The sequence below is a fragment of the Rattus norvegicus genome, chromosome 3, assembly GCF_036323735.1.
Source record: "Rattus norvegicus strain BN/NHsdMcwi chromosome 3, GRCr8, whole genome shotgun sequence".
NCBI lineage: Eukaryota > Metazoa > Chordata > Mammalia > Rodentia > Muridae > Rattus > Rattus norvegicus.
This window is the reverse complement of record NC_086021.1, coordinates 163,394,816-163,407,808: the sequence shown is the minus strand read 5'-3', so window position 1 is coordinate 163,407,808 and position 12,993 is coordinate 163,394,816. Positions and strand designations below refer to the sequence as shown.

The 12,993-nt window shown below is 45.1% G+C and overlaps 1 protein-coding gene and 1 pseudogene across 5 annotated transcripts in view; one reads left to right on the top strand and one right to left on the bottom strand.

Annotated features, from left to right (window-relative positions):
* Positions 1-10,649, bottom strand: part of Cbfa2t2 (CBFA2/RUNX1 partner transcriptional co-repressor 2) — a 106,250-nt gene extending 95,601 nt beyond the window's left edge. For 3 of the 5 annotated variants that reach the window (XM_039104608.2, XM_006235311.5, XM_063283367.1), the window contains exon 1: positions 10,438-10,648. In XM_039104608.2, coding sequence (XP_038960536.1) covers positions 10,438-10,471 — 34 coding nt within the window. In that variant the 5' untranslated portion in view covers positions 10,472-10,648. Of the gene's footprint in view, positions 1-10,437 lie in introns of all 5 variants that reach the window. The other 2 variants (XM_063283368.1, NM_001168542.1) reach the window with 2 other exon arrangements.
* On the top strand, positions 2,331-3,913 carry Sms-ps2 (spermine synthase, pseudogene 2; annotated as a pseudogene).
* Positions 10,650-12,993: the final 2,344 nt, after the last annotated feature.

Sequence of the window (12,993 nt, the reverse complement as noted above, 5' to 3'; positions counted from 1 at the left end):
AGGCAGAAGTGGGAAGATCATTGCACTTAGAAGCCAGCCTAGACTACACAGCCAGTTCAAGGGATACACAGGAAGGTCCTGTCTCAAAAAATAAATAAATAAATAAATAAATAAATAAATAAATAAATAAATAAATAAATAAATAAGGTTCTGGGTCTATAGTTCAGTGATAGAGTACTTAACAAAACAAGACCTCCCAGCACCGTAGAAAGAAACAAGAACAAATGAATAGAGAGAGAGTTCAGCTATCAAGAGTACTGGCTGTTCTCTCAGAAGACCTAGGTTGGTTCCCAACACCCAAATGGTGTTTCACAGCTCAACTATCTGTAATTCTAGTCCTATGGTGTTTCACAGCTCAACTATCTGTAATTCCAGTCCTAAAGGATCAGACACCATCTTCTGGGCCCCAGACATACATGTAGACATACTTATAAACTAAACACACCATACATATAAAACAAATTAGAAAACAAAAAACAAAAAAAAATGAAGATAAGCAGGGCCCAGTTGCTGTCTACTATAACCAGCACTTGAAAGTCTAAAGCAGAAAAGCTGCTTTGAGTTTATCAGCCGGTGTACTCCAGAATAAAACTCTGGCTCAGGGGTTGGGGATTTGGCTCAGTGGTAGAGCGCTTACCTAGGAAGCGCAAGGTCCTGGGTTCGGTCCCCAGCCCCGAAAAAAAAAAAAAAAAAGAAAAAAAAGAAAAAAAAAAAAACTCTGGCTCAAACCAACAAACCACCTAAAACAATAAAGTGAATAATAAGAAAAGGGACGATCTGGCTCTAAAGCCCTACCTAAGTTTGACCCCTAGCACCACAATGAGTAAGTGTGTGTGTGTGTGTGTGTGTGTGTGTGTGTGTGTGTGTGTGTGAGTGTGTGTGTGTGTCTAAGGTTAGAGCTTGGTAAGTTAAGCACATCTCAGACCTGTGGATGGATGAACAGACTGACAAAGCGATGTTGCTCCTCAATGGCCTGCAATGGCTTCCCATCTTAATCAGAAAAGCTAATATTCTTGCTAATACCCTTTATTAGTAGTACCACATTCAATGCCCAAGTTCTACCACTAGCCTGTACTTCAACCAAACTAACTGCATGCCTTTTCTGTGAAACTACAAGGCACGTTCCCACACAGCCCTGATGTTTGCTAGTCTCTGTTGCACTGCTCATCTCTGAGATGTGCATATAGCCAGCTTAGCCAATTCCTTCAGGTCTTTACTCTATTGTCACTTGATATGAAAAATAAAAATAACTAAGTATTCTGTCAAGGAACATCCCCATTCTTTCTTTTCTCTTTCCAACATATCTTTGTGTACATGTATGTATGGTACATAAATGCTCAACTCCCTGTACATGAATGTGAGGAAACCAGAGGTCAATGCTTGGTTTCTTCTTCCAATCACCTCATTTTTTGAGACAGGGTCTCTCACTGGACCTAGAGCTTAAGTTTTGGCCAGACTGATCAGCAAAACCCCCAAATCTGCCTGTCCTGCCCACCTTGTGCTGGTGTTATAGGTGTTTGCCACCACACCTGGCTTTTTACTCTTTACATGAGCTGACCCAAACTCAGTCAATGTCCTCAAGCTTGAGCAGCAAGCACTCTACCCATGGAATCATCTCTAGGCCCCCAATAGTACGTGGAGGGGGTGCTTAATTATGTACATGGGCATTTTGTTTGGTATGTATATTTGTGTATCACAGGTGCAGTGTCTACCAAAGCCAGAAAAGGGTGGACAAGACACCTTGAAATTGGAGTTAAGAACAGTTAACTGCCAAGTTGGCTGCTGGGAACCAAACCTGGGTCCTCTGCAAGAACAACTAAGATATCCAGCCCCACAACAAACCTTCTAAAATCATAAAAATAAAATGGACACAAGATGCTGCTCAGTGATAAAGTGATTGCCCAGCATGTACAAGGTCCTAGGCTTAATCCCCAATTCATTACCAAAAGAAATACAATCGAAGCAAGCAGGACAGAGGTGTCACACCCTTTAATCCAAGCTCTCGGGAGGAAGAGCCAGGCTCATCTCGAGGGTTTTAAGCCAGCCTGGTCTACAGATAGGGAGGTAGATAGGTAAACTGAATGAGTTCACACCTGCAATCCCTAAGATTGAGGCAGAAAAATGTCTGAATAAGAGTGGGGTGGGGAAGTTCGGGGCTGGAGGCGTCCCTGCTTCCTCCTTTAAGAGGCGGGTTGGCCCCGCCCCTGAGCCCGGGTCGCTTGCCCGTGGCCCCGCCCGCCTCCTGCTCCTGGCCTCCCAGGGCGCAGCTCACTCCCCGCCGGCCCGCAGCCTGACACGCCGCGCGGCCCCTCAGTCTCCCGCGATCGCCTCCCCAGGCATGGCACAGGGCCTCGCCACACTATGGCAGCAGCAAGGCACAGCACGCTCGACTTCACGCTCGGCGCCAAAGCTGATGGTGAGGCCATTCTGAAAGGCCTTCAGTCCATCTTTCAGGAGCAGGGGATGGCAGAGTCGGTGCACACCTGGCAGGACCATGGGTATTTAGCAACCTACACGAACAAGAATGGCAGCTTTGCCAATTTGAGAATTTATCCACATGGATTGGTGTTGCTGGACCTTCAGAGTTACGACAGTGATGTGCAAGGCAAACAAGAAACTGACAGCCTTTTGAATAAAATAGAAGAAAAAATGAAAGAATTGAGTCAAGACAGTACTGGTCGGGTGAAGCGACTACCACCCATAGTTCGAGGAGGGGCCATTGACAGATACTGGCCTACTGCTGACGGGCGCCTGGTTGAGTATGACATAGATGAAGTGGTGTATGACGAAGACTCGCCTTATCAGAACATTAAAATTCTTCACTCAAAACAGTTTGGGAATATTCTCATCCTCAGCGGGGATGTTAATTTGGCAGAGAGTGACTTGGCATATACCAGGGCCATCATGGGCAATGGTAAAGAAGACTACACTGGCAAAGATGTACTGATTCTGGGAGGCGGCGATGGAGGCATATTATGTGAAATTGTCAAACTGAAACCAAAGATGGTCACTATGGTAGAGATTGACCAGATGGTAATTGATGGATGTAAGAAATACATGCGCAGAACATGTGGAGATGTCTTAGACAATCTTAAAGGAGATTGCTATCAGGTTCTTATAGAAGACTGTATCCCAGTACTGAAGAGGTACGCCAAAGAAGGGAGAGAGTTTGATTATGTGATTAATGATTTGACAGCTGTCCCTATCTCTACATCTCCAGAAGAAGATTCCACATGGGAGTTTCTCAGACTGATTCTTGACCTGTCAATGAAGGTTCTGAAACAGGATGGAAAATATTTCACACAGGGGAACTGTGTCAACTTGACTGAAGCCCTGTCCCTCTATGAAGAACAGCTGGGGCGCCTGTATTGTCCTGTGGAATTCTCAAAAGAGATTGTCTGTGTCCCTTCATACTTGGAATTGTGGGTATTTTACACTGTTTGGAAGAAAGCTAAGCCTTAAAGATGAGCATCCCCTGAATGATGTGTTCTGCAAGCCACCTTCCTGACCTCCATATGCCGTATATGCCATCATATGAGTCAGGCAACTGTTCATGAATTCTTTCTAGTGGTTTTCTTTTTAATTATTATTTTTAATTTAAAAAAACCAATGGGAAAAATGTATATTTTGATGAGTTAGGGTGTTAATTTTTGAAAGTCAGCCGGAGGACAATTAGACAGCCCTGCAAAGACTACGGAATGCACTGACCCCCTAGAATGTGATTTTAGTATCTTTTTTTTTCTCTGTGTGGGGTTTGGGCTTTTGTTTTGGTTTTAGTAGACCTTTAATTTGGACACGTGGAGGAATGAACATCATTGTTTTGTTCTGGAGAGAAGTTCCTGAGAGTGTTTCTCCCCTCTCACCCCCAAATTGACTTAGATATTAAAATTTGGTGCTTTTAAAGGTTAAAAAAAAAAAAGAGTGGGGTGGGGTAGGGAGGGGAGGGGAGGGGAGGGGAGGGGAGGGGAGGGGAGGGGAATGAGGAAGAGGGAAAGGAAAAGGGAGAGGGAAAGGGAAAGGGAAGAGGAAGAGGGAAAGGAAGAGGGAAAGGGAAGAGGAAAAGGGAAAGGGGAAGGAAAGGGAAGATGACTTGTTTCTGCTTGTCACCTACCCTCAAGGCTGACATGACTTCTCTAGAAACAAACAAAAAGAACTGAAGACAAGAAAAACTTGTCACTTTTTTTATCATATAGAAAACCAGCACAAGCATATTAACTTTTATGGGATGGGGGTGGCAGTGGTCAGGAGTGTTGTGAATTCCAGGAAAATGAGGGTGTGTTTATTGTTACTCTAGGGATATGAGACCTAAATGAATAAATCTGTGCTATGTGAATGTTTGCTCTCATGTGGTTTTGAAAAATTAAAAGCAGGCAGAGCCTCTACATGATGATCAAAATTAACAAAGGAATGAGACAAACATTTGTAAAAGAGAAAAGGTCACAGTTTTGTGTGTGTCAAGGAATGTGTGTGATGCCAGATAGCAACGTTTCGCTTGAGCTGCTGGAGGTTAGATTACATATTGTTGCTGTCAGCTGATTTAATTTAAAAGTCTGCCAACTCCAGAGCTATAAATTCAGAATTTCACATTGGTCACTCCAAATTTTACTTTGATTTCTGCATTTAATTATAGTGATGCAAAACAGAAGGGAGAATCAAAGTCTGTTTGTTTGTTGGTTTGCCTTCTTCCATCTTAAGATAGCCTGGAGAGATGGCTCAGCGGTTAAGAGCACTGACTGCTCTTCCAGAGGTCCTGAGTTCAATTCCCAGCAACCACATGGTGACTCACAACCATCTGTAACGGGATCTGATGGCCTCTTCTGGTGTGTCTGAAGACAGCTATAGTGTACTTATGTATAATAAATAAATCTTAAAACAAAACAAAACAAAACAAAAACGAGTCTCATTATACAGCCCAGATAGCTTCATAATCACCTACCTCAGCCTCCCAACAGTATGATTACAGGCAGGAACCACAATGCCCAGCAAGAGTCTAATCTTGTTTTGTTTTGTTTGCTTTTCAGACAGGGTTTCTCTGTGTAGCCCTGGCTGTCCTGGAAGATCCTGGCCTCAAACTCATGAGATACACCTGCCTCTGCCTCCTACGAACTGAGATTTAAGGCATGTGCCACCAGATTTAAAAGCCACCATTGTTTGTTTTCTGTCTGGTCCAGGTTGTCTTGGTACTTGTAATAATCCTCCTGGCTCAACCTCCCAAATGCTGGTTATAGGTGTGTGCTATTAACCCAACACTGCCTTTTTCCCAGTTCATCTCTAAGGCATTTATGGCAATCTTGTATAGGCATGGTGGCTCATGCTCTTGATCTCAGCACTAGACAGGTAGGAAGACAGGAGGATCTGGAGTTGGAAATCAGCATGGGCTACACTGAGAGGAGGAGCTTACGATAACCCAGTCAGCTAGGAGCAATCCCTGATTTAAAAAAAAATGGAGCAGGGGAATAATTTGATCATTTCAGTGGGGAAGGAGGTCCACAGATACAGTCCAAATAACTAAGTCAACCAGAGAATAGAATGAAAGACAGGAGAGGACCAGGGTTGGGGATTTAGCTCAGTGGTACAGCGCTTGCCTAGTAAGCGCAAGGCCCTGGGTTCGGACCCCAGCTCCGAAAAAAAGAAAAAAGAAAAGAAGACCAGGAGAGGAGCATGAGAAGCAAACAGAAGGTACTTAGGTGTTCATCCTCAGTAAGATCTCACTGGTGCATTTTCATTTCTCTTCATCCTAATAGCGGTGTGCCACATGAGGAAAAGGGCCTTAAGAGAACACTTCTCACAGCTGTTTATAGTCATGAACGCACAGGACTTGTCTCCTGTAAAAATACCTGTAATTACCTAACATTTAGACACCATTCCACTCATGTTCAGGCTTCTTTTAGGGTCACTGACTTATGAAGCTCTTGCCACTTTCTCAAGGAGCTTGGTCTGCAAGTTTGCTTTCTTAGCTAAGTGGGCAAAATGGAGTAGCTGAGAGTGAGCTGTGAGCCTGTTGAACTCTAGAACTGTCTTGTCGTGTAGCACTCCCAGGCACAACCCAGCTAACACTGCCACTCTGTTAACATCATATATCCCACTTTTCCCATAAAAATAAAATAAATCCCAAAAAACTAAGCACTTAGTACCCCCATGAAATGTGATCTCCAGAGCCACCTTTCTATCTTCACCCACTAACATCATCACAGAACAGCCTGCCAAGCATTGTTAAAGCATTTTACAGGCCACACTCTCACATACTAATCAAAATAAAATCACAAATGAGCTAGGGTACTGTTGCAGGTCTTTAATCGCAGCACTCTGGAGGCAGAGACAGGCAGATCTCTGAGTTCCTGGACTGCCAGAGCTACACAGAGAAACATGTTACACAGATTACATGCTAGTAATCCCAGAACTCAGGAGGCAGAAGCTAGAGGATCAGGGCAAGTTCAAGGCCAGACTAGTCTACATACCTAGTCCCAAGACAGACAAAGCTATTACAGAGAAACCCTGTCTCAAAACAGGGTCATCCTAAACCACTGCACTCTACTTCTGAGTGAGGCACACTTGTCTTTCTGACAGTAGCATAGGGAGAGAGAGGTAAGACCCACTATAAGATGATGATCTCCATACCAAGGGTAGTGACTATCACGCAGGGAACATGGAGAGACAATACTGTGACTTCCGCTTACATTTTAGCTCACCATTCCTTAAAATAGCAAATTTTATACATTATGAAATGTTAAAACATCAACTATAACAGGACTGTAATTGTTACTTTTTATGTGCAGGGGATCAAACCCAGGGCCTTGGTGGGTGGGTAGTCAGTCTACCACTGAGCTATCCCTATCCTAAACCTGTAATTTAAAACAAATACTGAGCCAGGCTCACATCTATAATCCCTTCAATTTAAAAGGCTGGGATACAAAGCGAGCCATGAGGGCAGCCTGATCTACTTAGTAAGTTGAGGCAAGTCTTTGCTACAGAGTAAGCCCTTATACTTCACTGAAACAAAATATCCAGGTCTGGGATAAAGCTCAGTGGTAAAACACTTAACCTAGGGGATGGGAGGCCCTACCTAGCTGTTGTTGTGGGTTGGTGTTTTGTTTTGTTTTTTGATCATCACTGCCAGAAAAAAAAAAAAGTAAAGCAAATATTCACGTCCTGTGTGTGACCTTAGCCGCCTATCCTGATGGAACCGATCACCAGAGGACCAGAGTACTCCAGTATTTCCCCAGGGACTTCACTTTGGTAAAGCAAACTTAGGACTGAGCTCTTTCCCACTTTCCTTTCCCAGGGACTACAGTTAAAACATAAGACAGCTAGAGACCTCGTCTAGCATACACTAAAGCCTGTGTTCCTTCAACATTGAGAAAAAAGGAAGAAAAGAATGTAGGTAAGTTTCGGGTTGGAGATTTAGCTCAGTGGTAGAGTGCTTGCCTAGCAAGCGCAAGGCCCTGGGTTCGGTCCCCAGCTCCGAAAAAAAGAAAAAGAAAAAAAAAAAAAAAAGAATGTAGGTAAGTTTCTGAAATCACTAAAAATGACACATGCCTGTAACACCCTAGGTCTAAGGAGCCCAACAAGGAGGTGGGACTGACCTAGGATGAGGACATAGATCCTATCTTTTCTGTTTTGGTTTGTTTTTGTGAGTTTTTGTTTGAGACATAGTTTCTTTGTGTAGCCCAGGGTATCCTGGAACTAGTTCTAAATAGACAGAGGTAGACAGATCTCTGTGAGTTCTAGGTCAGCTGGAGAGACAGCTCAGTGGTTAAGACTGCTCTTCCAGAGGTCCTGAGTTCAAATCCCAGCAACCACATGGTGGCTCACAACCATCTGTAATGGGATCCAATGCCCTCTTCTGGTGTGTCTGAAGACAGCTACAGTGTACTCATATATAATAAATAAATACACCTTAAAAAAAATTGGAGGCCCAGGGGCTGGAGAGATGGCTCAGTGGTTAAGAGCACCGACTGCTCTTCCCGAGGTCCTGAGTTCAATTCCCAGCAACCACATGGTGGCTCACAACCATCTGTAATGGGGTTGTGTGTGTCTGAAGACAGCTACAGTGTACTTATATACATTAAGTAAGTAAATAAATCTTAAAAAAAAAAGGGGGTTGGGGATTTAGCTCAGTGGTAGAGCACTTGCCTAGCAAGCACAAGGCCCTGGGTTCGGTCCCCAGCTCCGGAAAAAAAAAAAAAAAAAAAAAAAAAAAAAAAGAAGAAGTAAAAATAAAAAATTGGAGGCCCAGAGAGATTCTTTTTTAAAGGAGAATTTTGTAGTTTTGAGTTATAAGTACCTGCCTTGCTGGGTGGTGGTGGTACACACCTTTAATACTAACACTGGAAGGCAGAGGCAAGTGGATCTAAGGCTAGCTTGGTCTACAGAGTGAGTTCCAAGACAGCTAAGGCTACACAGAGGGAAAGAAAAACAAAAGGTACCTGCCTAATACATAATAAGCATTCAGTTCAATCCTGGACCCTAATAAATTAGTTAACATAACAAACAATAGGCAAGCATACTGACCCACAATAGAGCAACTTTGCAAAGAAACTTAGTTACATAAGGAACCACAAAGACCTACTTCTTGGCTTTTGTTTTTCCAGAAAGTCTTACTACACATTTTGGACTGATCTCAAACTCACATTCTCCTGCCTCAGCCTCCTGAGTGCTGGAATTACAGAGGCTTTCACCATACTCAACCTTTTGGGACTATATTTAACTAAAAACATAAAAGATATGGAAATAAAAATGTGTTAGTTCATCTGGACCTAGTGACACAGGCCTGTATTTTTAGCTCCTGGGAAGCTGAGACAGAATTACAAGTTGCCTGGGCAACTTTGTCTGAAAATAAAGAAGGCTAGGGATACAGTTCAGTGCAGTGCAAAAAGCCCTAAGTGCAATCCCAATACTGCTATAAGTAAATGAATTTAAATTCAGATAAAAGTTTCTTCCACTTTTCTTATATAATAAAATCATCTTCCTTCACAAGAGCACCAAGAGCAGGAACAGCACACTCAACTACAGAAGGCATTAGTGGGTAAATCTATTTTGTATTTTTTCAATCCGACGTGGAATGAGTGCCCAAGAAAAAGGCTGTAAGAACCCTCTGCTGTAATTGCTGTCGAGGGGATTAAGACTTCTCAATAGGCCTCATTTTACCCTTGCACAATAGACATTCCCAAATACCTGACTTTAGCTTTTTTGTTTGTTTTATGTTTAGGGTTGGTATTTTGTTGGGTTTTTTTGGTTTTAGTTTTGGTTTTTTGAGGCAGGGTCCCATGATGTAACCCTGGCTGGTCTAGAACTGACTGTATAGACCAGGTTGGTCTAAACTCAGAGATCCACCTGCCTCCAAAGTGCCTCAAATACCTGTTTTTAGACACCTCGCATAGACAAAGAAATATCCACAAAACGTTTGAGTCCCTCTCTCAAACTCAAATCCAGAATCTAGTCTGTCAAGTTTGTTCGCCATAGTCTCCGGGCCTTGAGTGATACTTTGTACTTAAGAGATGATTTAATAAATATTAAATGAATCGAATGCAAAATGCCTGGTGCTCAAGTAATGCTAGCTATTACTGCTATTTTAATGACAATTAAATTTTTATTGTTCTTATTAAACGATGCCATCCCTCCTCCAAGATCTTACAATTCTAGGAAGAACATCGGATAAACGGAATACCGAAATGTGGGTAAGAGTAAAAACACAACTGGGTCACACAGTAGGACTAGTCAAACACAAGATATCTTAAAACAAACAAACAAAACACAACCAGATCCCAATTTCGGACTTTTCCGAGAACACACGTAACAAACTGAGATTAAGATAGTGAGTTTTCACACTTGTATATGATGTGTGTTCAGGGTATTCTACTGAATTCGCAAAACCCTACCACAGAGCTATTCAGGTTACGTTCCTCACAACCCATCCTCACAACCCATTTTTCAGACAGAGCAACTGAGTCTTGGGGAGCGCCAAGGTCACACAGCCTATACGCGGGGCAGCCGGGACATGAACCCAAGCAGTACGACTCCAGAGCCTGCATTCAACAGGGCCCTCCGGAATATCAGCCCGGCATCCTCCAACATCTACCACACGTCGCTCCAAATCCGGCGTGTTTCCCAGGACCGGACTTTCAGCCCCGAAGCCGCGAAAACAAAACAATACTTCTCTCGCGGCCAGTCCATAGGGCGCCCGCCAGGCCTGAGCTCCAAGGCCGCTCCACAGTCCGGCTTAGCACCAGAAGCCGCGAGCCCCACAGGAAGCGCCGGGATAGCCCCGAGGGCCCCGGAAGGCCGGGGAGCCGCGTGACCTTGGATCCAGTGCCCCAATCCCAGCCTCAGTTTCCCTGCCCAGGCCTCCGCCGGGGGCCTCTGCAGAGCCTCGCGCTTATGGAGCAGCAGGCCCCTCAACACACACCCCTCAGCCGTCCGCCTTCCCGCCCCACTTACGCTGGAAGGCGGCCGCTCCAGGGACGCCCACCATCGCGGAGCGCAGTCTGTCGCGAGCGCCGCCCGCTTCGACCCTCCGCCTGAGCCCTCCGCAGGCGCAGGCCGGGACCTGCACCCGCCGAACTCGCCCGCACCAGCGCCGCCGCTGCCGCCGCCGCCGTCGCCGTTAGGCCGCGCGCCGCCCCGCCCCCAGACGGCCCCGGCACGCCCCCGCCGCGCGCTCCCGCGTGCAGACCAACGCACGCGGAAGCCGGGCCGGAGGGCGCTCACGCGAAGCACCGCCTCCTGACCTGGCCCGCCCCTTCCGCGCCAGGCTGCGTCCTATCCTGGAGCTGCCTGCACCTCGACCCGCCTCCCGCGCGCTACGCAGGGCCGCACGAACCGCCCTCCTAGAAGCTCCAGACTTCCGGATGTGGACTGGGCGGTGACCTAGGAGCAGGGGCGGAGTCCTGGGGCGGGGCTTCGGGGAGGAACCCTTCAGGTATAGGCCTCAATGCCTTGACGGTTGTATTGGGTGTTAAATTGTTCTTTCCTCCTTTTACTTACTTATTTGTTTTTACATTGATTTATTGCATATGTGTACGTGTATATGTTTGAGGGAGTGCATTCCAACGCGTGCATGTGAATGTCAGAGAACAAGTCGAGGGTATGCTCTCCTTTCACCCTCTGAATCCAGCAGATCAAATTTCGGGCATCAAGCTTGACAGCAAGCATCTTTGCCAAATTAGCTATCTCGCAGATTTCTGTGTCTTTTGGGGCTATAGGAATCTAAATATTTGAAATAGCTAGTAGCTGTCATTATTGATTTCTGTATTAGATCGAGGACTTTGTGGGGTTTGTGTCTGTGTTTGGGTGGGGGGAACGTGTATATGCAGGGGTGTTTTGTTTTTTGTTTTTGTTTTTTTGACACAGTGTCTCCCTTGTAGCTCTGACTGTCCTGGAACTAGCCCTATAGAACAGGCTGGCCTTGAACTTAGATATCTATCTACCTAACTCTACATCCCAAGTGCTGGGACTAAAGGCCTATGCTACCAGGCCTGGTTAAATGCAGGTTTGTTTTGGTTTGTTGAAACAATGTCTTAATGTATGTTTGGCTGGTCTGAACTCACTGACCTAGACCAGGTTAGCCTTGAACCTTAAGCCATATTTTTAATCTGCCTCTCAAATGCTGTGTTTATAACACCAGCAGGCTTCACAGTTTGTTTCTGAAAAAGGTTTATTTTATATCTCTAGCTGGCCTAGAACACACAGTGTAGCCACGACGGTCTGGCATTCTCACCAATCGTCCTCCCTTGGCCACCCAAGTACTGGGATTTTAAGTAAGAGTCACTAGCCTGTCTTCAACAGCTGGTTTTGTACACTATGCAATTAATCTTCACAGTACCAAATATAGCTTTACCCCTTTTCTACACATTAGGAAGAGTCTTTCCCACTGGCTTGTCCACCTAGTGCGCTTAGCAAAGTCAAAACATAAATCCGGGGGCTGGGGATTTAGCTCAGTGGTAGAGCGCTTACCTAGGAAGCGAAAGGCCCTGGGTTCGGTCCCCAGCTCCGAAAAAAAGAACCAAAAAAAAAAAAAAAAAACATAAATCCCATAGCAACCCAAGAAAGCACTCTGACTATAGGATGAATGCTGTCATTCTGTCTCTCAAAAATTCAAAAACAGGAATTAGAACTAAAATGAAGCCAGTCTGGCATGGTGCCACAAACCTGTAATCCCAACCCTTGGGAAACTGAAACAAAATAACTGCCTTCAAAACCAGCCTTGGGCCACATAGTAAGACTGTCTCAACAAAACAAGGTCAGGCGTGGTGCTGTACTTCCAGCACTTGATTGGTAAGCGCAGGAGGTCAGTTCAAGGTTATCCTCCTCTATACGATGAGTTAGAGGCCAACTTGGGTGAGCTGCAGTAGCATTTGCCAGGTGAAGTGGCACACAGCTATGATCCTGGAAAGTGGCACTTGGGAAGGTCAACAGTTCAGCTCCATATCTTTAATCCCAGCACGCAGGAGGCAGCGGCAGGCAGATTTCAGTGAGTTTGAGACTAACCTGGTCTACAGCGCATATTCCAAGACAGCCAGGGCTACACAGAGAAACCCTGCTTTGAAGCGTGTGGGGGTGGAAAGAGTTTAGTTACAGGGCTGGAGAGACGGCTCAGAGGTTAGAGGCACCGGCTGCTCTTCTATAGGACTTGGGTTTAATTCTCAGCACCCACATGGCAGCTCGTGCCTGCCTGTAACTCCGGTTACAGGCGATCCGACTCCCTCACACAGTCATACATGCAGGCAAAACTCTAATGCATATAAAATAAAAATAATTTTTTTAAAAAAAGAAAAGAAAAAGAATTCTACATATCAAGTGTATCCTGAAACAGAAAAATGGCTACTGTGAGGCCAGTCTGAGGTACTGTCAGCTCCTGTCTCCTAAAAGAAAACAAAGTAACAACTCCCTAACATGGACAGAGCTAGATTTGATCTCTGGCTCTGTAAACAAACTACAAGTTACAGGTTCAGATAGACCTAAGGAAATGGAAATTGCTTGGATCTCTGGGCTATT